The sequence below is a fragment of the Bos javanicus genome, chromosome 27, assembly GCF_032452875.1.
Source record: "Bos javanicus breed banteng chromosome 27, ARS-OSU_banteng_1.0, whole genome shotgun sequence".
NCBI classification, from domain to species: Eukaryota; Metazoa; Chordata; class Mammalia; order Artiodactyla; family Bovidae; genus Bos; species Bos javanicus.
In genome coordinates, this window is record NC_083894.1 from 6493100 (window position 1) to 6514193 (window position 21094).

At 42.6% G+C, this 21094-nt stretch overlaps 1 protein-coding gene across 2 annotated transcripts; it reads right to left on the reverse strand.

Annotated features, from left to right (window-relative positions):
- Nucleotides 1–774: 774 nt before the first annotated feature.
- SPAG11B (sperm associated antigen 11B) lies at nucleotides 775–6177 on the reverse strand. 2 transcript variants are annotated; one of them, XM_061404088.1, is made up of 3 exons: nucleotides 6039–6177; nucleotides 3743–3933; nucleotides 775–1151 (listed from the first exon to the last, which is right to left on the reverse strand). In XM_061404088.1, exons 1-2 carry the CDS (start codon nucleotides 6091–6093, stop codon nucleotides 3746–3748), a joined length of 243 nt encoding a protein of 80 aa, XP_061260072.1. In that variant the 5' UTR covers nucleotides 6094–6177; the 3' UTR covers nucleotides 775–1151; nucleotides 3743–3745. The 2 variants fall into 2 exon arrangements, with proteins under 2 accessions (XP_061260072.1, XP_061260071.1); XM_061404087.1 differs by lacking the exon at nucleotides 775–1151 and having other exon boundaries at nucleotides 3601–3933.
- Nucleotides 6178–21094: the final 14917 nt, after the last annotated feature.

The following is a 21094-nucleotide window of genomic DNA, read 5'->3' on the forward strand; positions in this document are numbered from 1 at the left end:
GTTGTTGGTGGTGGTATTAAAATTTCATCTCAGTCTTTTATTGCCACGTCGCCTCCAAGGACAGCATAATTTTCAGACAGCACAGAATTGCTCTGGGAAACAAGCAGGCGGCATCTGGGCTGAGAGATTTTTCATGAGATAAGCACACTCACCTCCCCAGCACAGGGCTTCATAGGTGGGATCTGGTGGCAAAGGTCATCTTCAGAGGCAAGCTTCTCACTTTTCTCTGCAGTTTGTTGTTGTTGAGTCACTGAGTTGTGTCCGAACCCAGGGACTGTAGCACACCAGGCTCCTCTGTCAATGGGATTATCCTAGCAAGAATATTTAGAGTGGGTTGCCATTTCTTCCCCATGGGGAGGGAGGGGGATCTTCCTGACTCAGGGATCAAATCCATGTGTCCTGTGTCTCTTGCTTGGCAGGCAGATTCTTTACCACTGAGCCCCCTGGGAAGCCCCTCTCAGCTCTGTCTTCAAAGACCCCAAGATGTGGGGAGAGCAAGTGCCTTCTTCTGAAGAGTCCAGATGAACAAGACAAAGATGATCGACATTCAGCTGAGGGACTTTTTCACTCATGAAGGATTCAAACACCCTCTCATGTTATAACTGTACAGAGAAAGAGCTTGTGTAAATGTGTCCATGTATATGCATGTCTGTATTTTCATTACTGAATTGCTCCACCTACAGGAATTCAAATATAATGTGTACTATTTCCACATCGAAAAACAATCTCAACTCACTCTCCCTGTGTCTTATTTGAATCAAGAAGATTCCAACATTAAATAACAAAAGTTTAATGACCCATTTGAGATCAGCGGATACAAACATATGACCACATCACAAATGAAGAGCTTGACAGGGATGAGTCACAGGACTAGAATTCGGGGGTTTTGATTCCTTGCTCAAGAGTCTTTTCATGATTGCTTCTCAGCCTTTTGGCTAAGATCAAGTGAAGAGTCCATGACACTGTGTTGCCTATGTGGGGGTGGGGAGAGCGGGTGGTTTTGTTAAATGACCTTTCAGGGCCCTTTTTGGCCTAAGATTCTGTGTCTGACGGGCAGGGGGTGGCAGGTGAACATTCGTGGTGGAGACTCTTCAGGCTTCTGCCAGCCTCGCTCCTCTAGTCCTGCTGCTCACAGCGGGGAGCAGGGAGCCCTGAAAATGAAAGAGTCACGTGCTCAGCTGTGAGGCAGTGCAACAGGGCAGAGCTGCTGAGAGCTTTGTCCTACTTTCTGGCCATTTGTGAGAGAAAAGAGGGGAGGCGGGCATTAGGCTGTGACAGGGATGTGGCGATCATCACAGGGGGGCATCCCATGTCCTGTCCTCAAGTCAGAAAGGACAGAAGCAGCAGTGGACTGGAGATCTGTCTGAGGCTTGAATTATTCATTCCTTCATCTGTTTCACATTGACTGTGCTTGGCTGGTCACTAAAGTCCTGTGGAGGAGTAAGACCCAGACCTGTCCTGAGGATTTCCAGGTGCAGCGAGAAAAGCAGACATGTGAATAAATCACAGCAGCACAGTGACAGGTCCTAAAAGGGGAGGAAGTGAAGTGAAGTGATGTGGCCCAGTCGTGTCCGACTCTTTGCGACCCCATGGACTGCAGACTACCAGGCTCCTCCATCCATGGGATTTTCTAGGCAAGAGTACTGGAGTGGGGTGCCATTTCCTTCTCCAGGGGATCTTCTGCTTTACCATCTAAGCCACCAGGGAAGTCAAAAAAAGGCAAGGAGGGAAGCACCAAGGAGCCTGAGGGCCATGAGCCATAGTGATAGATTCCACTATGCTGGGCAGGGGAGGACCCGGGAGGGGCCCGAGTGGGGGACATTGGAGCCCTTTGGAGTCTAGGGAGGGCCTGCCCTCTTACTCGTTAGCCATCTCAGAAGAGGAAGCTGCATCTTTGAGATGAATGGTGGGGATAATTATATTTAGCTCAGAAAAAAAGCCATGGAGAAGGTATATAGACCTCCCGAGTAGAAATGCTGGACCCTGTTGGTCCCAGTCAAGTCCCTCTGTCCTTTCCTGGCTGTCCATGGCCCAGGATCACCACCAGGAAGAGTCCAGCCCCTCCTGGGTCAGTAGAGGGTCCATGCTCCCAACTCCATTTCCACCAAGGAAGAGACTTGTCCAAATCCTGGGTGTCCCCCCTGCCCTGCTCCCAGTTATCCCTGATCATTGATGGGGCCCTGATTCTACACCCACATGGGAAGCTGTGAGGACTCTCAGAGGTCTAAACCATCTCCCTCATTTTATTTTTTAAGAAAATAAGTTCAAGAGAGGAGGTAGAACCAGACCCCAGTTCCCCAGTATTCTGGACATGGGCCCATACGTGTGTGTGTGTGTGTGTGTGTATGTGTGTGTGCATGCATGCGTGTGTGAAATCTCCAGGGGACAGAGATGTGGGACTTGGAATGGCAGGACTCTTGGCAGAGTATCTGTCGGCCTGCCCTGAAGCATGGAGAGCGTCATGTTTCACTTGGGAGCAAGACCTAAGCCTGAGTGAGATCCCTCCCCAAGAAGACAGTCCTTGCCTATCTGGAACTGGCCCTCAGTCCTTTGAGGGGATGACCAAGGGCTTCACAGAGATGCCTGTGATTAAGACAGGCTCCACTCCTCACAACCCAATGAGCCTGTCTGATGATATTTAGGAATCAACCAAGAGTGAGCGTAGGAGGGCCTGGGGAGAAGCCAAGGCATTGCGCCAAGTGTGGCTGGATGCCTGAGCTGGGAATCAAGACAGGAGCCCAGAGGCAGATCTTCCTTGTGACTCTTAGAGTACATTCAGCTTATGGGAGAGCAAACTGGATTCAGGCAGTGAACACAGACATAGAAAGAAGGTACCTTACCAGGCTCTCTAACTGATCTAGAAAAAGTCTGGCACATGGTCTCGTACATTAGGACACTTGCTTTTATCACTCTTTACATTTCTTACCTGTAATTAATATTTACTGCCCTTCGGATGACTGCTCAAAGATATGGGATGGGTGACAAGTTTCAGCAGATTCAGAGAAAAACAAAGGACAGCGGGTTGTGAACATCAAGTCCTGCCTTGCTTTGTTTACTCAGGAATATGCTCTTTAGAAAGAACACAGAACAATGAGCACTGGTTTGGTGATACCAGTGCCAGGAATCCACTTGGGAACTGCTAACCTAGGGGCATTCACTTAACCTTCTGATTTCCATCTTCTGCCCATCCCTAGAATGGAACTGCCTCAACCTTATCATATACTCCATGAGACTGCGTTGATCAACCGAGATAACCTCAGATTGTTTGAAAAAAATTTTAAATCCTATTTACATGTGACTTATTGTTACTGTGACTTGAGGAGGCTGTGGAAAGGGGATCAGGCGCACGATAGTCTGGAAATCAGTAGGATATCAGTCTGGGCTCGGGTTTGATGAGAAGATGTCATTCGGTGGAAAAGAGGCCAGTTAGACTAGCTGCATTTCTGACTCTCTGAAGATGAGCTGGATTTGTACTTTGGTTTCTGGTCTACCCCTAACTGTGAGAAGTCCCTGGAAAGGAGGTGAATATTATGAAATTCTGAGAGTCTTTAAAGAAAAAAAAAAAAAAACAAAAAACAGGAAATCAGAAAGTAGGCAAGCTTTCGGGAAAAATCTTTTATCAGACCTTCACCCTTGATGCTGGATTCATTCAACAAATGTTTGTTAAGCACCTGTTATGAGTCACACATTCTTCTAAACACTTAGCATACTTCAAGATCCCGCCTGCTTTCTGGAAGCTTACGTTCTAGGTGCCTGATCTGCCGTCCATCTCTGGTCTGTATTTTCTTTCTTCCTCTGAATGTGGTATGCAGCACCTATTCCAGGGGTCAGAGCAGATTTCAGATTTTTTCTCACCAGAACGGCAGAAAAAAAGTCTGCAGGTTCCATGTTGCATAAGGCAGATAATATTTCTAATTCCAGGTGGAACATCCCCTATGGATAGAACAAATTAACAAATTAGTTCACACAGCAAAAAATGAAGGATAAACATAGGCCACCTCCACACTGTTTATCATACTCTTTAAAAATTGTCTGGACAGGTTCCAGTTCAACTGGAAAAATAAAACAGGGACAATAACTTTTGTTATTGTTGTTCAGTTGCTAAGTCATGTCTGATTCTTTGCAACTTCATGGATTGTAGCATGCCAGGCTCCTCTGTCCTTTACTATCTCCTAGAGTTTGCTCAGATTCATGTTCATTGGGTTGATGGTTAATCTATGAATGTGAATGAACATGAAACTAACCATCTCATCCCTGCTGCCCTCTTCTCCTTTTGCCTTCAATCTTTCCCAGCATCAGGGACAATAATACATACTTCTAAAAGTTGTTGGGAAGCTTTATATAATACATGTATTTGTATATGTTATTGTATTATATCAGGCTTCTCAAGCCTCCTGGTGTGGATATGAGCTAATACAACAAGGAAAAACAGAGTTTTGGAGAATAGAGTAGAATGATTGGAAGGATGAGTCTTGGTCTTTAGGAAAATAGGAAAGTGTTCTGATCCTCAGTTTGTGGCCTAATTTTCAGTTTTACAGCCTAAAATGAAATAAAGAAAACTGACTTCTTCTCACCATGACTTGTGGATTTATAGGTCAAGCAGAACTACCCAATGTTCCCATAAGGAAAGCATTGTCTATTTGTCACAAGAAAAAAAAAAAGAAGAGGAACTACATGTGGTAATGGATGTTGACTGGACTTAGGGTGATTATTTTGCAAACTATACAAATATGGAATCATTATGTTGTACACCTGAAATTAATATTTTATGTTGAATATATCTCAATTTTTCAAAAACAGCATTTTCTATTTGAGAATGAGATGGTCGAAAGAAAGGTCTTATATCAGATCTGCAAAAGTCAATCTATCATGACTCAAAAAAAAAACAAACAAAAAAAAACCAAGCTTTGCTGGTGGCTCAGTGGTAAAGAAACCACCTGTCAATACAGAAGACACAGGTTTGATCCCTGATCCAGGAAGATCCCATATTCCAGGAAGCAGCTAGGCCCATGTGCCACAACTATTGAGCCTGTGCTCTAGAGCCTGGGAGCCACAACTACTGAGCCCAAACGCTGCAAGTACTGAAGCCCGAGCACCCTGGAGCCCATGCTCCCCAACAAGAGAAATCATCACAGTGAAAAGCCCGCACACTGCAATGAAAGGTAGCCCCTGCTCACTGCAACTAGAGAAAAGCCCGTGTGCAGCAATGAGGACTCAGTGCACCCCAAAATAAATACATAAATAAAATTATTCAAAAACCAAAACACTCACAGTGTTGGTCTTACATGATTTAAAAAAACAACCTTGCACAATATCTCATATCCAAATGGGGTACACCTTCTGAGCCTGTGTCATCTCAGCTCTACCATGGTTTGGAGAGGAGCCCAATGAAGCGAAGGGCGACATACCTAAAGAAGGTCAAAGAACCACAGCCCAGAAATCTGGAGATCAGAGCTGGCCTCACTTCTCCCAGTAGCTAATGATTTCTCCTTGGATAACTCATTTAACTGCTTGTGCCTCAGATTTCCCCTGTAAAATAGGCTCTCTGTGGAAGCTGGAGGAATGCTATTGGCAGTAGGAATTGCTGCTGTGACCGTGATTGTAAACTGCTCTGCAGGACAGCAGCCTTTCTTGGGAGTGTGGTTTCCTCTCCCTGTAAAGTGTGGGGCTTCCATAGAAGATTCATTCCCTTCCAGCTATGACAGTTGGATGACGGTAATTTCTTTCTGTGAACTTTTCTCAGACTGTGATGAATCTTTTCTATTTGTATTGGAGCAAAGATGCCTCTATGACTTGTTTTATGACCCTAAAAACTCATATTTAGCCTCTAAAAACCTTTTTGTAGGGAAGATCAAAATGGTCCAGAGCTGAGTCCCAGAGGGGTCCACCTGCACCCACCACCAACACACAGACACCTCCCACCCACCCCCGCCAGGGACACACACATCAAGAGAATTCCTGCAAAGCCTTCCCCAGCCTGTCTCAGCTAATCCCTACTGGTTGGGAGCAGCTTTCTACCCTGACCAGGAGACATTTACCTGAGTTCATTTGGACCAAACAGAAGAGAACAGTGAACAGAAAGAGGACCTTCATGTTTTAAAGTTCTCTCAGGTCTCCCCGCCCTGCTGTGCAGAAAAGCAAATCTGATGAAAGAGCCAAGTGGAATGGAGAGGACAGGTCACAAAAGTGGGACATTTATAGGTTTGGGGACACTAATGAGGAATGAGCACATTTATCTGGTCTACTGACTAAGACTGTGGGCAGAAGTTACTGGATACTCTTTTCTGCCTAAAAATAGACAGGCTTCATCGTATTCAGGACCTGACCAATAACTTGGCTTCAGTGGCAGAAGAACCGCTGGGGTGATGGTTACTTAGCACCTGGTGCTGGGCCAAGTGATGAGGACAGAGACATGCAAAGATGGGGTCCCTGCCTTCTAGTAGCTTCTGACTGGTCAGCAGCTACCACAGTTGGACACATGGACACACTCTCAGGTGCACAATAGCTACAAGACCACTTATAGGTGGTCTCCTGCCCCTGTTTAACCAATTTGCTGCCAACATGTTTGACCACAAGTCTTACCGAGAAAATGGATTTTGACAAAGAGATGTCAGGTGGCAGCCCCATACTTCTGGAGGTGAATAAGGGCACAGGTGAGCAGAGTAGGCACCCAGAAGAAGAGGGCACAGGCATTCAGTTCAGAGATTCCAGTTCTAGAAAGATTAAGCAGAGGAAGTGGGTCCTAACAAAGGATACCCTTACTCACTGGCTTATCTGTACTTTGTAAAAGCACCTATTAAAATAGGGCTTAAGGGGAAGTTACTTGGGAACTTTACCTCTCTGTGCCAACAGAAAGGTTCACAAAGCACTATGTAATTATAAAATAGATATTAAGATAGTGTCTATGTGTGATTCAAATGGTAAATAATAAACATTAAAATTTTTCATTAAAAATAAACATTAACATTAAAACATTAAACTCTTTTTTATGGCTCATTGCTCTGAACCTATGTCTGAAATCACCTGTTGTAAAAATTGCCAACCTAGAGGGGTGGGATCGGGTGGGAGGTAGGAGGGAGGTTCAAGATGGAAGGGATATATGCATACCTATGGCTGACTCATGCTGATGTATTGCAGAAGCCAACACAATATTGTGAAGCAATTATCCGCTAATTAAAAATAACTGAAAATTTAAATGTATAAACGGATTGATTTAACCCTGAGAAAATAGGCTTACATACCAAAACAATACATCCTAAAAGTTCAAGGATTCTGATGAATAATTACAATTCTAAATGGATCTCTCTATAAGAGAGAAGGATTATTGTTCAATGAAAACACTAAAGTGCATATACTCGATTGTATGGGTCATTTTTTAAAAAGTCACCTTCGTAAATGACACAATAAAAAGCATGCTTTATAATTTGTGTTCATCCTTGGTATTTATACCGACCTAATGTAGGGAACATTTAAGGTAAAGGTGTATGGTATATTTTTTCTAGCATTAAAGCCCTAATAGTTGTGAAATTATAGTTTGGAAACTGTTTTCTGTACAGTTGGAAATTTCATGAACTATGTTGGAAAATCAGCTCATTTGGGTGAGAAATAAATTAACAGTATCAGGTTTTATCACCCACATCTCCCCCTATACTTTAATCTATTTTCAAGTCAGTCACAGACTTGGAATGCAACCGCTAAGGAAGAATTGCATAAACAGCCTGGAGAATTAGGTGTGCCATTCTTAAGGAAGCTAAAGTAGAAAATCAAGTTCATTGAATGGTCTTATTAATCTGGTCATAGGTTCATTGGTTTCTATAATTACAGGGTTGAAAGAAACTAAAGTTCATTTTGTTCCAACACAGAAGATAATTATTCTGGTGTGTATTACACTTATAAATAGAAGAAAACAGTATAAGGAGAGATGAAAGATACACAGGTTTGAAACATTTGATAATAGCTAAACACTTTTATGCCATTACGAGATGGTTGGATGGCATAACTGACTCAATGAACATGAGTTTGAGCAAGCTCCGGGGGATGGTGAAGGGCGGGGGAGCCTGGCGTGCTGCAGTCTATGGGGCCACAAAGAATCAGACATGACTGAGAGACTGGAAAACAACATCAAACATTTTTATATATTATAAAAACTTGATACAATTAAATAATAATTAGCCAAACAACCCAATTAAAAATTGGGCACAGGACTTAGACATTTCTCTAGAGAAGAAATACAAATGGCCAATAAGCACATGAAAAAATGCTCAACATCATTAATCATTTGGGAAGTGCAATCAAAGCCTCAGAGAGATACCATTTCACTCGCCCTAGGAAAGTCATTAAAAAAAAAAGTAACAAAAATAATATTTTGGAAAGTAGACACTATTAGTAACAGTGTGGAAAAATCAGAACCTTCATACATTGCTGATGGGAAAGCAAAATGGTGCAGCTAGAAAAAGTTTGTAGAAAAAGTTGGATGGTTCCTCAATAAGTTTGAGTTCAGTTCAGTTCAGTCGCTCAGTCGTGTCCGACTCTTTGCAGTGAATCACAGCACGCCAGGCCTCCCTGTCCATCACCAACTCCCAGAGTTCACCCAGACTCACGTCCATCGAATCAGTGATGCCATCCAGCCATCTCATCCTCTGTCGTCCCCTTCTCCTCCTGCCCCCAATCCCTCCCAGCATCAGAGTCTTTTCCAATGAGTCAACTCTTCGCATGAGGTGGCCAAAGTACTGGAGTTTCAGCTTTAGCATCATTCCTTCCAAAGAAATCCCAGGGCTGATCTCTTTCAGAATGGACTGGTTGGATCTCTTTGCAGTCCAAGGGACTCTCAAGAGTCTTCTCCAACACCACAGTTCAAAAGCATCAATTCTTCGGCACTCAGCCTTCTTCACAGTCCAACTCTCACATTCATATATGACCACAGGAAAAACCATAGCCTTGATTAGATGAATCTTTGTTGGCAAAGTAATGTCTCTGCTTTTGAATATGCTATCTAGGTTAGGAAATACTTATTTTCATTTTATGTATTTAAATAATATTTTATTTATTGAAAAAACTTGTACATGAATGCTCTTAGCATTACTATTCACAATCACCAAAAAATGGAAATACACAAATGTCCATCAATGGATTAATGGACAAATGAATTGCAATGTAGCCATATAAAGGACCACGGATGGATCTAAAGATTGTCATACTGAGTGAAGTCATTCAGACAGCGAAAGACAAATATAATATGATATTGCTATACATGGAATGTTAACAAAATGGTACAAATAAACTTATTTACAAAACAGAAATAGAATTACAGATATCAGTTACAAAGGGGGAAAGGGGAGGAAGGGATAAATTGGGAGATTGATTGACACATATACACTACTATGTATAAAATAGACAACTAATACATTATTAATTAATAATTGTGTTGTTAAAATCACCTCATCTTAGAGAAAATAATTCACCTAAGGACAGGATGGTTACTTTTAGTCCCAGGAACCAGATCCTTGAACAGTCAAAAGGTATTTCTTCCACTAATGCGATGAGTTGTGGTGCTAAGTACATACACACACATGCACACACAAGCTACTCTATCCCTCACCATATAAAATAGAATACAGTTCAATTCAGTTGAGGTCAGTCGCTCAGTCGTGTCCGACTCCTTGCGACCCCATGGACTGTAGCACACCAGGCCTCCCTGTCCATCAGCAACTCCTGGAGTTTATTCAAATTCATGTCCATTGAATCAGTGATGTCATCCAACCAGCTCATCCTCCGTCATCCCCTTATCCTTCTGCCCTCAATCTTTCCCAACATCAGGGTCTTTTCACATGAGTCAGTTCTTTGCATCAGGTGCCCAAAGTATCGGAGTTTCAGCTTTAACATCAGTCCTTCCAATGAATATTCAGGACTGGTCTCCTTTAGGATGGACTGCTTGGATCTCCTTGCAGTCCAAGGGACTCTCAAGGGTCTTTTCCAACACCACAGTTCAAAAGCATCAATTCTTCAGCGTTCAGCTTTCTTTATAGTCCAACTCTCACATCCACACATGACTACTGGAAAAACCATAGCCTTGACTAGACGGACCTTTGTTGACAAAGTGATGTCTCTGCTCTTTAATATGCAAAATCTAGGTTGGTCATAACTTTTCTTTCAATAAGCAAGCGTCTTTGAATTTCATGGCTGCAGTCACCATCTGCAGATTGTGGAGCCCCCCAAAATAAATTCTGTCACTGTTTCCATTTTTTTCCCCATCTATTTGCCAAGAAGTGATGGGGCCAGAAAACAAAGATCATGGCATCTGGTCACATCACTTCATGGCAAATAGATGGGGAAACAGTGGAAGCAGTGAGATACTTTATTTTTCTGGGCTCCAAAATCACTGCAGATGGTGACTGCAGCTATGAAATTAAAAGACGCTTACTCCTTGGAAGGAAAGTTAGGACCAACCTAGACAGTATATTAAAAAGCAGAGACATCACTTTGTCAACAAAGGTCCACCTAGTCAAGGCTATGGTTTTTCCAGTAGCCATGTATGGATGTTAGAGTTGGACTATAAAGAAAGCTGAGTGCTGAAGAATTGATGCTTTTGAACTGTGGTGTTGGAGAAAACTCTTGAGAGTCCCTGGGACTACAAGGAGATCCAACCAGTCCATCCTAAAGGAGATCAGTCCTGGGTGTTCATTGGAAGGCCTGATGTTGAAGCTGAAACTCCAATACTTTGGGCACCTGATGCAAAGGGCCGACTCATTTGAAAAGACCCAGATGCTGGGAAAGATTGAGGGCAGTCGGAGAAGAGGACGACAGAGAATGAGATGGTTGGATGACATCACTGACTCAATCGACATGAGTTTGGGTAAACTCCGGGAGTTGGTGATGGACAGGGAGGCCTGGCATGCCGTGGTTCATGGGGTCGCAAAGACTCAGACACCACTGAGTGACTGAACTGAACTGAACTGATGGGGCCAGATGCCATGATCTTAGTTTTCTGAATGTTGACTTTTAAGCCAACTTTTTCACTCTCCTCTTTCACTTTCATCAAGAAGCTCTTTAGTTCTTCTTCGTTTTCTGCCATAAGGGTGGTGTCATCTGCATATCTGAGGTTATTGATATTTTCTCCCAGCAATTTTTATTCCAGCTTGTGCTTCATCCAGTCCAGCGTTTCTCATGATGTACTCTGCATATAAGTTAAATAAGGAGGGTGACCATATACAGCCTTGATGTACTCCTTTGCTGATTTGGAAGCAGATGGACCTAACAGAAGCAGAAGATATTAAGAAGAGGTGGCAAGAATACACAGAAGAACTATACAAAAAAGATCTTAAAGACCCAGATAATCATAATGGTGTGATCACTCACCTAGAGCCAGACATCCTGGAATGTGAAGTCAAGTGGGCCTTAGGAAGCATTACTGCCAATAAAGCTAGTGGAGGAGATGGAATTCCAGTTGAGCTATTTCAAATCCTAAAAGATGATGCTGTGAAAGTGCTACACTCAATATGCCAGCAAATCTGGAAAACTCAGCAGTGGCCACAGGACTGGAAAATGTCAGTTTTCATTCCAAATAGAATGTGCTCTGATTTTATTTGTGAAATATAAAGTAAAACTCTTTCAATCCCACCTTTATGTCTATAGGTGGCAATTTGTGATGCTTTTGGAACTGAAGACAAAGGACTTCTTGATAAAATTATGTAGAATTCCATAAAGAGAAAAGAATTCTTTGTGGATTCATGTTCAGTCACATTATTTGTAGAATTCATTCTTTATGGAATGTTCAGTCACAACGTATCCAAACAAAATGAAATATATTTCACTACCCTTACAAAATTGAGGATGTAGCATCACCAATGCAATAGTCTCTAAAATCTTAATAAATTTCAGGCCAGAGTCTCCATCTCTCTATCTATGGAATGAAACCTTGTGATTTTTAAATCCTTAAGAGGCTGAAAGCTATGCAATTTTTGATCCTACCTCTAAAATTCATTAATATAATAAATTGTTTGTTGTTGTTGTTTATTTAAGTTGTGTCCAACTCTTAGTGAACCCACTGGACTGTAGCCTTCAGGCTCCTCTGTCCATGAGATTTCACAGGCAAGAATATCTGAGTGAGTTGCCATTTCCTTCTCCAGGGGAATATAATAAATAATAATAATAATTTAAAAATTGACCTAAAAATTTACCTAATGATTGACCTAATGATTTAAATGCCAGAAAAATTCCTATTTGACATACTATCATAATGAAAATGCACTTTGGACCCCAAAATGGTGCATATTTCCATGATATTTCTACACTTCTTTTTGGCCTTGTGAGAAACATGAAATAGCGGAATTTAGAAGTTAAATAATGAAGTTATTTTATAATCATAATACCTTTCTTTTGTGCATTTTTATCATTAAAAATAGACTTTCATAAGCTTTATCTCTTTAGCAATTTCATAATCTAGACAAGCGTAGTTATCACTATTCCAGCTTCAATAGTTAAGAAACAGAAGCATGGGGGTGTAAGTTCACGCATATTGTATAACCATAGGCTTTAGCGTGGGGATCGTTTGGTTCCTTGTGCAATATTCACTGCCTACATACCTGGTCATAATTTAAACTCTACTGTCCTAATGTGTTAATCATATATTGTCACACTTTTGTTACCTTGTCACTTAACTAACAGACTCTTAACACCAGTACCCCAACATCTGGGAACTCCTTAGCAGGAGAAGCTTCATCATTAGTTGGTTGATATCAATATTCTATACATTGGGCTTCCCTGATGGCTCAGCAGGTAAAGATTCCACCTGCAACGCAGGAGACACAGGAGATAATGCAGGTTTGATCCCAAGGCCAGGAAGATCCCCTGGAGGAGAGCATGGCAACCCACTCTGGTATTCTTGCCTGGAGAATCCCATGAACAGAGAAGCCTGGTGGGCTAGTATGGGCTTGCAAAAGAGTCAGAAACAACTGAAGTGACTGAGCATACATACAATATTCTATACATTAAGGATGTGACTGTAATCACTAGAAGACCCTATAAAAGGACAAGGCCTTCCCTCTGTCCCGTTCTTAGCAAGCTTAATCCAGTCGTCTATTACTTTAGAACCTGTAAGGAGAATTCCGTTCTTTAAAAAAAATAAGCATTAATTTGCCCATTGATTATGACCTTGGTTTATGTATCTGAGTAAGGGAATCAATAAGAGTTTCCTCAAGGGATTATTTGGGGACTATAAATAAGGGAAGTAAAACTCCAGATGCCACGTTTGCAATAAGGCATATTTGATAGATAATAGCCACCTGCTGGGGACAGCCCAATGAACTGGAGGTCTGCTGCAGCCTCCTGAAAGAACAGGCTGTTGCTCTTTTGATTGTCAACGACAGCAAGGCACTGGAGCTTCCAGGTACCAAAACTCTGCAGCACGAGGAGGGAGTGTCTTTCCCCTTTTCACTGGTTGGCAATCCAGGTGGAAGAGGAAAGAGACACAGACATGAAAACTGTTGGAGACGGTGAGACACGGAAGTCAGAGGAAGGCAAGTCAACCTACCTAAAGATTATGGCATTCCTGAGAAGGAAACAGAATTTTCAGAGAAGATGTAATGTGAGCTAGAGGGAAGGAATTTATTAATCAACACATGTGACATTTCAGATGAATAAGCGCTAGAGATCTGCTATTCAAACTGTGCCTGCCATCAACGATGATACATTGTACTCTTAATATATATATGGTAGATATGATGCTAAGTGTTTTTATCATAATAAAATTACTTTTTAAAAAGGAAATAGTGCTAAAATACAATTTAAAAATAGTTTATAAAGTAGAAAATTAATGAAATAAGCCAGTTGATAAGACTTACCAATTTTCAGGTAAAACCAATTAAATGAGAATTGCAGTTACATATCTCTTAATGAAATGTTGAAAGCATAAACAAAAAGAAATGAAAGCCTACAAAAATCAGGAATCCTGTTAGAGAACAAAAGCAGACCTGCCTTATGTATCTCTCACACAATTCTAAATGCTAGATGAGGAACTGGCACCTTTGAGATTTAAAGAGGAAAACTGTTGCAATGCTTTGGTTCCATAACTGATTATCTCTTATGGGTTTAAAAAAGAAAGAAAGAAAATCATTCTAAAATATTCAAGGAATCAGAAAATATTACATCCAAATGCTATTTTTGAAAATGTTGTAAAATTTACCTTTTTTTCTATCCTACAGTGCCTGTTTGTTTGTTTTTAAGAAAAGGAATACCAGATGTTATTTTCCACCTTTAGATTTGCCATTTTCAAACTCATTTTCAGGTGTCCTTGTAACAAAGGACAGAAAGCAGGACCTTCAATGTTAAAACTATGTGGCTTTGCCATTCTGTTGGTTCAGGAAGTAACAGCTACTAGCGAAAAGTATTTAGTGGTTGGCTAAATTCATCTTTTCCCTCTCCAAGTCATGCTTAGGTTCATACTTATGTTTTCTCTGTCCAAACTGGCTTTTCACTTTTACTGAAGCGTTTCTTACTCATCATATGTCTATTTCACCACACAGAGTGTTTCATAATCTCCCTTTTATTCCTGAAGAAATAAGCAGAATTTTCAGCCTTCGGTATCCCGATGGAATTATCTCACACTCCCATAAAAGCCATAGTGAGAGTCTTGATAATCTATAATAAGACCAATTTCTCTGTTCCTCAGAGGCTTCCGTCCTCTTCCATCAGAGGCTTCATCAGCTGGCTTCCACCAAACCAGCTGGCTTGGTTCCCAGCTACATGAATTACATCAACACAGCCCTTGCGTGTAGACTAAGTGAAATAATACACTGGGTCGCCACCACCTGACTTTGGCTGAGGGCAGTTGTTCTTATTTGTGGCTAAGGATTCTTGCCACAATATCCATTTGAAGTGATCTTCCCACTGACTTCCTCTCATCCTAGAATCCATCTGGTGTGTCTTTCTTTTGTATTTATTCCTGCTGTAGTGTGCTGTTGTGCTGTCATGTCTGACTCTTTGTGACCCCACAGACTGTAGCCCACCATGGTCCTCTGTCCATGGGATTTCCCAGGCAAGCATACTGGAGTAGGTTGCCATTTCCTCCTTCTAGGCGATCTTCCTGACTCAGGGATCAAACCTGCATCTCCCACATTAGCAGGCAGATTCTTTACCACTAAGCCATCGGGAACTTCAGTTAAAGAGCGACTGGTCAGCATAACCAGCCTCCTTTCCTCCAAGCCCTGGAAAGTCCTTTGGGCTTTCTTTTCACTATCCTAACTCAATTCTTCAGTTACTTCCTATAATCCCCCATTTTACACAAACCCCCTGTACAGCTAGCCCGATCCTCGGTTAAGCCAGGGAGAAAGTTGGGGCGATTATTTACCATTTCTTAACATCTTACACCAAACTCTTATCTCATGTGTCTTGCAGGTCTGTTTTCTTTTCCAGGCTCAACATGATTCTTTGCAGGGGAGCACACCAAGCCCATACAGTCACGTTTCCTTTGTCTCCCGAGGTTCTCAAATAACTGATGGAAATAGGTCTCCAGAAGAGCTGTCTGTTTCATGGTCTTCACCAGCTGTGGTCATGCTACTTGCTTCCCAGGATGAATTACTCATTCACACAATCACAAGTCGCTGGGCTCAGGACATTTTTGCCCACTGTGCTCATCAAGAGTTACCCAGGGCATCAACACAGTCATCACTGGAGTTGAGACTAGATTTCAAGTACCGGCCTTCCTACAAGTGCTGCTTGTACTCACACACTCAGATCCACAGTCATCGGGGACTCACAGGGCCGCAAGCCTTCCAGCCCGGAAAGCCCTTGTCCAGGGCTTGTTGAGAAGCCTGTCCCAGTCAGTGCTGCCAGGAAACATCCTGAGAAAGGAATGTGTGTCGTCTTAGGTAGAGCAAAGTTGTGTAAGGCAGAAAAGCCCACACCCACACCTTGAGACTTCTGGCTCAAAGTAAGCTGGGTCAGGGTCCTGGCATGTCACCTGATCGCCACGTCATCTAGGTTGGCTCAACAAACTCTGCTCTTAATTTGTCCTACAATGAGGCAGACATGAGAACTACCCATTACAGGAGCCTTGGATGGACAGGCAGGAAGTAGCTCCTAGCTTTCCTAGAGGAGCTCTCAAAACTCAGAGAAGGGAGGAAGCTGCTGGAAGAGAAACAACAGACCCTCTGAGGCCTTCTTGTTCTCCCGAAAGCTTCACCACAGTGCCCACTGAGGCATGTATGCTCAGTTGGGTCTGACTCTTGGCAACTCCATGGGCTGTAGCCCTCCAGGCTCCTCTGTCCATGGGATTCTCCAAGCAAAAATACTGGAGTGGGTTGCCATTTCCTTCTCCAGGGGATCTTCCTGACCCAGGGCTGGAACCCAGGTCTCCTACATTGTAGGTGGGGTCTTTACCTTTTGAGCCACCAGGGAAGCCCATGCCCACTTGTCCACATAGGCCTAACAGAGCCATTCCATCAGTCCCCTGTGGAACGCACCCCTGCCCCTGGCTGCTGGGGTCAATCCCATCTCCGCTGTAAAAGTAACTGATGTGACTCATGTGACCCCAGGAAACCTCTCTGGTCCATCAAGAAAGATGCTGCGTTAATGAACTCAATTTCTCTTCATTAGTGTTAAAGTCAGTGTGTTAATTGCCCAGTCATGTCTGACTCTCTTCATTAGGACAGACTAATTTTAATTTTTGTTTTTATTGCTAAAAGCTTCCCTGGGTCTAGTAAGATATCCTCCTATGACCCAAGAGATAAGGGCAAACCAGCTCAGAGCAGGCCGAACCTGCAGGGCCCTGATGACCACCGCATGTGCGGACAGGAAGGAGAGATTAGGTGTGGCCATTATTAGTCATAGGAAGCCAAATGGGGATGTGAGTGACAGAGCCGGGCCACCCTGGGCTTCCTGATGACCGGGAAGCTCTGGGCGGTGGATGAGCCAGTGGGAGCCGAGTGATCAAAGTCTTCTGGGGGAAGGCTTCTCCAGGTGCAGTGGGCAGAGAGGACACAGTGGGCGAGGGGAGCAGACAGCAGGCAGTCAGGTGTGTTACGACTGGCTCTGCAATGACCCAGAGCAACCTGCTGCCTAAAGAGTTTCTTCCCACCAGGAGTACAGCAGGTGTCTATAAGCCTGGCCAGGCCCGGGGGCCTGTGCTCAATTGCTTCCCTGAAAAGATAGACAAGGTGACTAACAGAGCTGCTGGCTCAGAACTGACCCTGAGGAGCCCGGGGGCTCACGTCCTTGTCTCCAGGCAGAAATGCAAAATCCTCTCTGGATAACATGCTTTACTATTTCATACTCTCAATGCCCAGGAAGTCCTTCCTTATGTTAAATTTATGACTTTCTTGAGGTCGTTTTAAGTCTACTATAGACTGGCTCTGCCTAGGGTTGAAGTAGTCTTTGTTTACACATACATACTTATTTATCCTTGCTAATGCTAAGTGGTTTCAGTCATGTCAAACTCTTTGCAACCCCATGGACTGTAGCCCATCAGGCTCCTGTGTCCGTAGGATTCTCCAGGCAAGAATACTGGAGTAGGTTGCCATTTCCCTTAGGTACATCTATTCTGTCTTTTTAAATGTAAAATTGAAGAGTACTTCAATAACTTCACAGAGTCATTTTTTAAAGATAAAATCACTTAAAATCACCAATAATCTTAACACTGGAAATGAAAATATTTTTGTTTGCTTTTGGACATATTTTTCACAATTAATTTTACATCAAATATACAAAAACTGTATCCTGTTGGCATTATTATGGACAAATAATGCCATTTGTCCAGTTATTTCATCCTTTTTTTTTTTTTTTAAATTTCATCCTTTTCTATGGCTAACTTTGACTATTATTTCTTATCTCCTCTCTCTTGGAATCCATCAAGTTCCTCCAGGTCCCAGTTGGATGTGGTGAATGCTGCAGGCTTCAAATCCAACATTCCCTAGACCTGTCTAGCCAGCCCCTTGCTCCTCCTGCTCTCCTCGTTCCTGATGTTGCCTGATCCCCAGGACTTTTTCCCTTCTTTCCTTCTCCTCCATCACCAAGGTGTAACCCCAGTCTCTGCAGAAATCCCTTAATTGTTCCCTCTTCAGAGCACTGTCTCCACTGCAGTCACTGACCGTGGCCTCCACTGTCAGGAACATCGCTTCCTTTCCGGCCTCTGGTCTCCCACATTTCCAGTCCAAGCCCAATTCTTTTGTTGGAATGAACATTCCAACACTCAAGTATGATTATGTTCACACCCCTGGAGCACCTGGGAACCTTGTCTTATTTAGCCGTCCCAAGTCTTTAGTATAATATGTTCTTTCTTTGACAACATCACAGGCTCTTCCTGCACCCTCCTCATGTGATACTTGTAATCAGTCCCTCTCTTCTACAGTTATGCTGAGCTTTTCCACATTTTCTTAGCAAATCATTCTTTCAAGATTCTGCAACTTCCTACCAACTGCACCCTTGGCCTGAGAATCTCTGCTTCTCTTTCACTTAACAAACTCCTAATCATACTCCAAAATCCTGCTCAAATTTTCTCAGGAATCCTTTCTTAATTCTATTTGTATTTATCTTCCCCACATGCTGGATACACACACATTTTAGAATAAGTAGCATCTTGTTGTTTTTATTTATTGAGATATCTTTCTCCCCACATAGTCCTACTTCCAATTCATTACATTTCCCAGTGCCTAGGAACCAAAGGAGGTACTCAAAAATATGTTTAAAATAAAAGAACAAATGATTTGAATGTTTTCCTGGGAGAGTTTATTACATCCACATCTACCAGTAAAAACTGTATTGATCTGGAAAGTATTGTATATCTCAAGCTAGCCGTTTTCTCTAAGATCAGGTCAAAAGATCACGTGTGGCAGTTTTCATCTTTTCCTTTGCTGCAGTGAAAGTTTAGATTGGCGCCACAGACAAAGCCCCAGTTCCTCTCTGCTCAGCCTTTCAGCTCTTGTCCAAAACACCTGCATTAGGATGGATGGCCCAGGAGGCAGCGGACAGAGTTTTGGCTTCCATGTCAACACCTCTGTTCAAAGGTAAGCAGCAAGCGTCCTTTTTTTTAGAGCAATAGCCTAATTGGAATTCCATGTAATTACAAAATTTTTGACATTTGCCATCGCCTTTTATGCACCTGACAACTTTGAATCCTGGGTCTGTATCTGTATAAAGAAACAGTCAACGTTAGCATCTTAAGACCATCTCAAGAACCAAACACTAGTTATCTTAACCCAAAGGCGTACAGTGGAGGACGGCAAGGGATAGGAAACGGACTTCTTTTGTATACGATCTACCATCAAACTCAGATCCTTGATTCTGGCTTAAAAGTCACCTTCACTCTCCCTGAAAAATGAACTTTCAATTCAGAGGCAACTGGCAAGAGAAATGGTGAGGGATACTTTAGAATACAAAGGTTGTAATTTAAATAATCTAGAAGTTGTGTAGAGGGACAAAGAAGGACTTGCTGAGGCCAAGTGTGAAGTGCCATGGCCTCACGAGACAAGTCCTAAGTGCAGGGGTCCCTGAGGAAAGTGGGCGGAGCCACCCTGTGAGGGGGATGACACACCTGGGCCCGGCAAGCAGGGGCGGCAGAGGGTAGAACTGCAAAGAGTTAAAAAGACGTGCTTTCTCCCCACTGCTGTGAGAGAGTGCCTGGATTCGATACCTTAAACATGAGTCAAGTTACCGGAGTAATTGTATTGATATCTCACTCTGTACTTTAAGTACTGAAATTGGTAAACAAATTTTTCTCTGAAATAATATATTATGGTGCAATGATGAAAGAAAAAGCTGGGAGACTTCCCTGGTGGTACAGTGGTTAGGAATCCAACTTGGCAATGCAGGGACACAGGTTTGATCCCTGGTCTGGGAACTAAGATCCCACCTGCCTCGGAGCAACTAAGCCTCCTGCATGCTGTGACTGAGACCTGACTCAGCCAAAGAAATAAATAAATTAAAAAAAAAAGAAAAAGTTGATGAACACAATGAAAGCAGAGGCACAATCTCAGAGACTTAGAAGTAAGTGGGGAAGATTTCTGATGGATACCATGCCCAGGGTGCTCTGTTTATCAGAGGCACTGTCGCTGATGTGAGATTTGACCATTGAGATTTGAAGAGGTGTTACCCTCTTCCTGTCCTAATTTTTGTCATCAATAAGCCTTGATTAGATCAATGAATCAATTGATCAATCAAATTATTTTATCACTTCATTTTCAGAACAATAGTCTTTTTTTTTTTTTTTAACCTATAAAAACCTGAATGTAGGGAATTCCCTGGCAGTCCAGTGGTTAGGATTCAGTATTTCCATTGCCAAGGCCCTGAGTTTGATCCCAGGTTGGGGAATTAAGATCCTGCAAGCCATGCAACATAGCCAGCCCCCACCCTGCAAGAAAAAGAAAGAAAGAAACCCTGATACTATCACCATAATCGAAGTCATAAACATATTCATCACCTCCAAAAATTTCCCTCTGTCCCTTTTTGTTTTGTTTTTGTTTCTCTTGTGGTGAGAATATAAGATCTACTCTGTTAAAAGCTATTTAAATGCATAGCCCACACCATTAGCTATAGGCTCTATGATGCACAGCACACCTCTAGCATCACTGAAATTTTAATCCTAATGAACAACAGTTCCACTGACTTCGCTACCTGCTTCCTCTGGGAACCCCAGAGATGTTGCTATTGTCTACTCCTCTGTCTTTGATAGTTTTCAATACCCCATAAGGTTCATGGTTTCGAGTTCAAAACTGTAAAATCAAGTCCAGGTATATAACTCTGCTTCTTCCAAGAGAGAGAGTTATCTCCTCAGATCTATTATTCATTGAGTTAAACCCCAACACAATCCAAAGATTGTTTGCATTATGGCTTCGATGGCAGATGATCCCAGAATTGTCTCAACGCTGCTGAGAAATGTCATGTTTAGGGTGCCCTGTGCCTAAGGGCACCCTAGGCAGACTAAGCTGTGCAATAGTCATTGTTAGGGATCCCTTTCTTTGGGGGATCCAACACTTTCTACGATGTTCACTCTGTGGCTTTGTCTAGTGTTCAAATCTACTCAAAATAATCCTGTCTTAGGGGAGCTACTGTATCCCTCCAAGTGCTCCAGTCTCAGGATGACACAGGTTGCTTGATTTCAGGTTAT

Bases quoted from the DNA above. Each gene is read 5' to 3' on its own strand.
- SPAG11B (XM_061404088.1), bottom strand. From the start codon at position 6,093: ATGAAGGTCCTCTTTCTGTTCACTGTTCTCTTCTGTTTGGTCCAAATG. The intron at 3,934-6,038 runs GTAAATGTCTCC...TTCTATCCATAG, and splicing joins TTTGGTCCAAATGAACTCAG to GGGATGTTCCACCTGGAATT.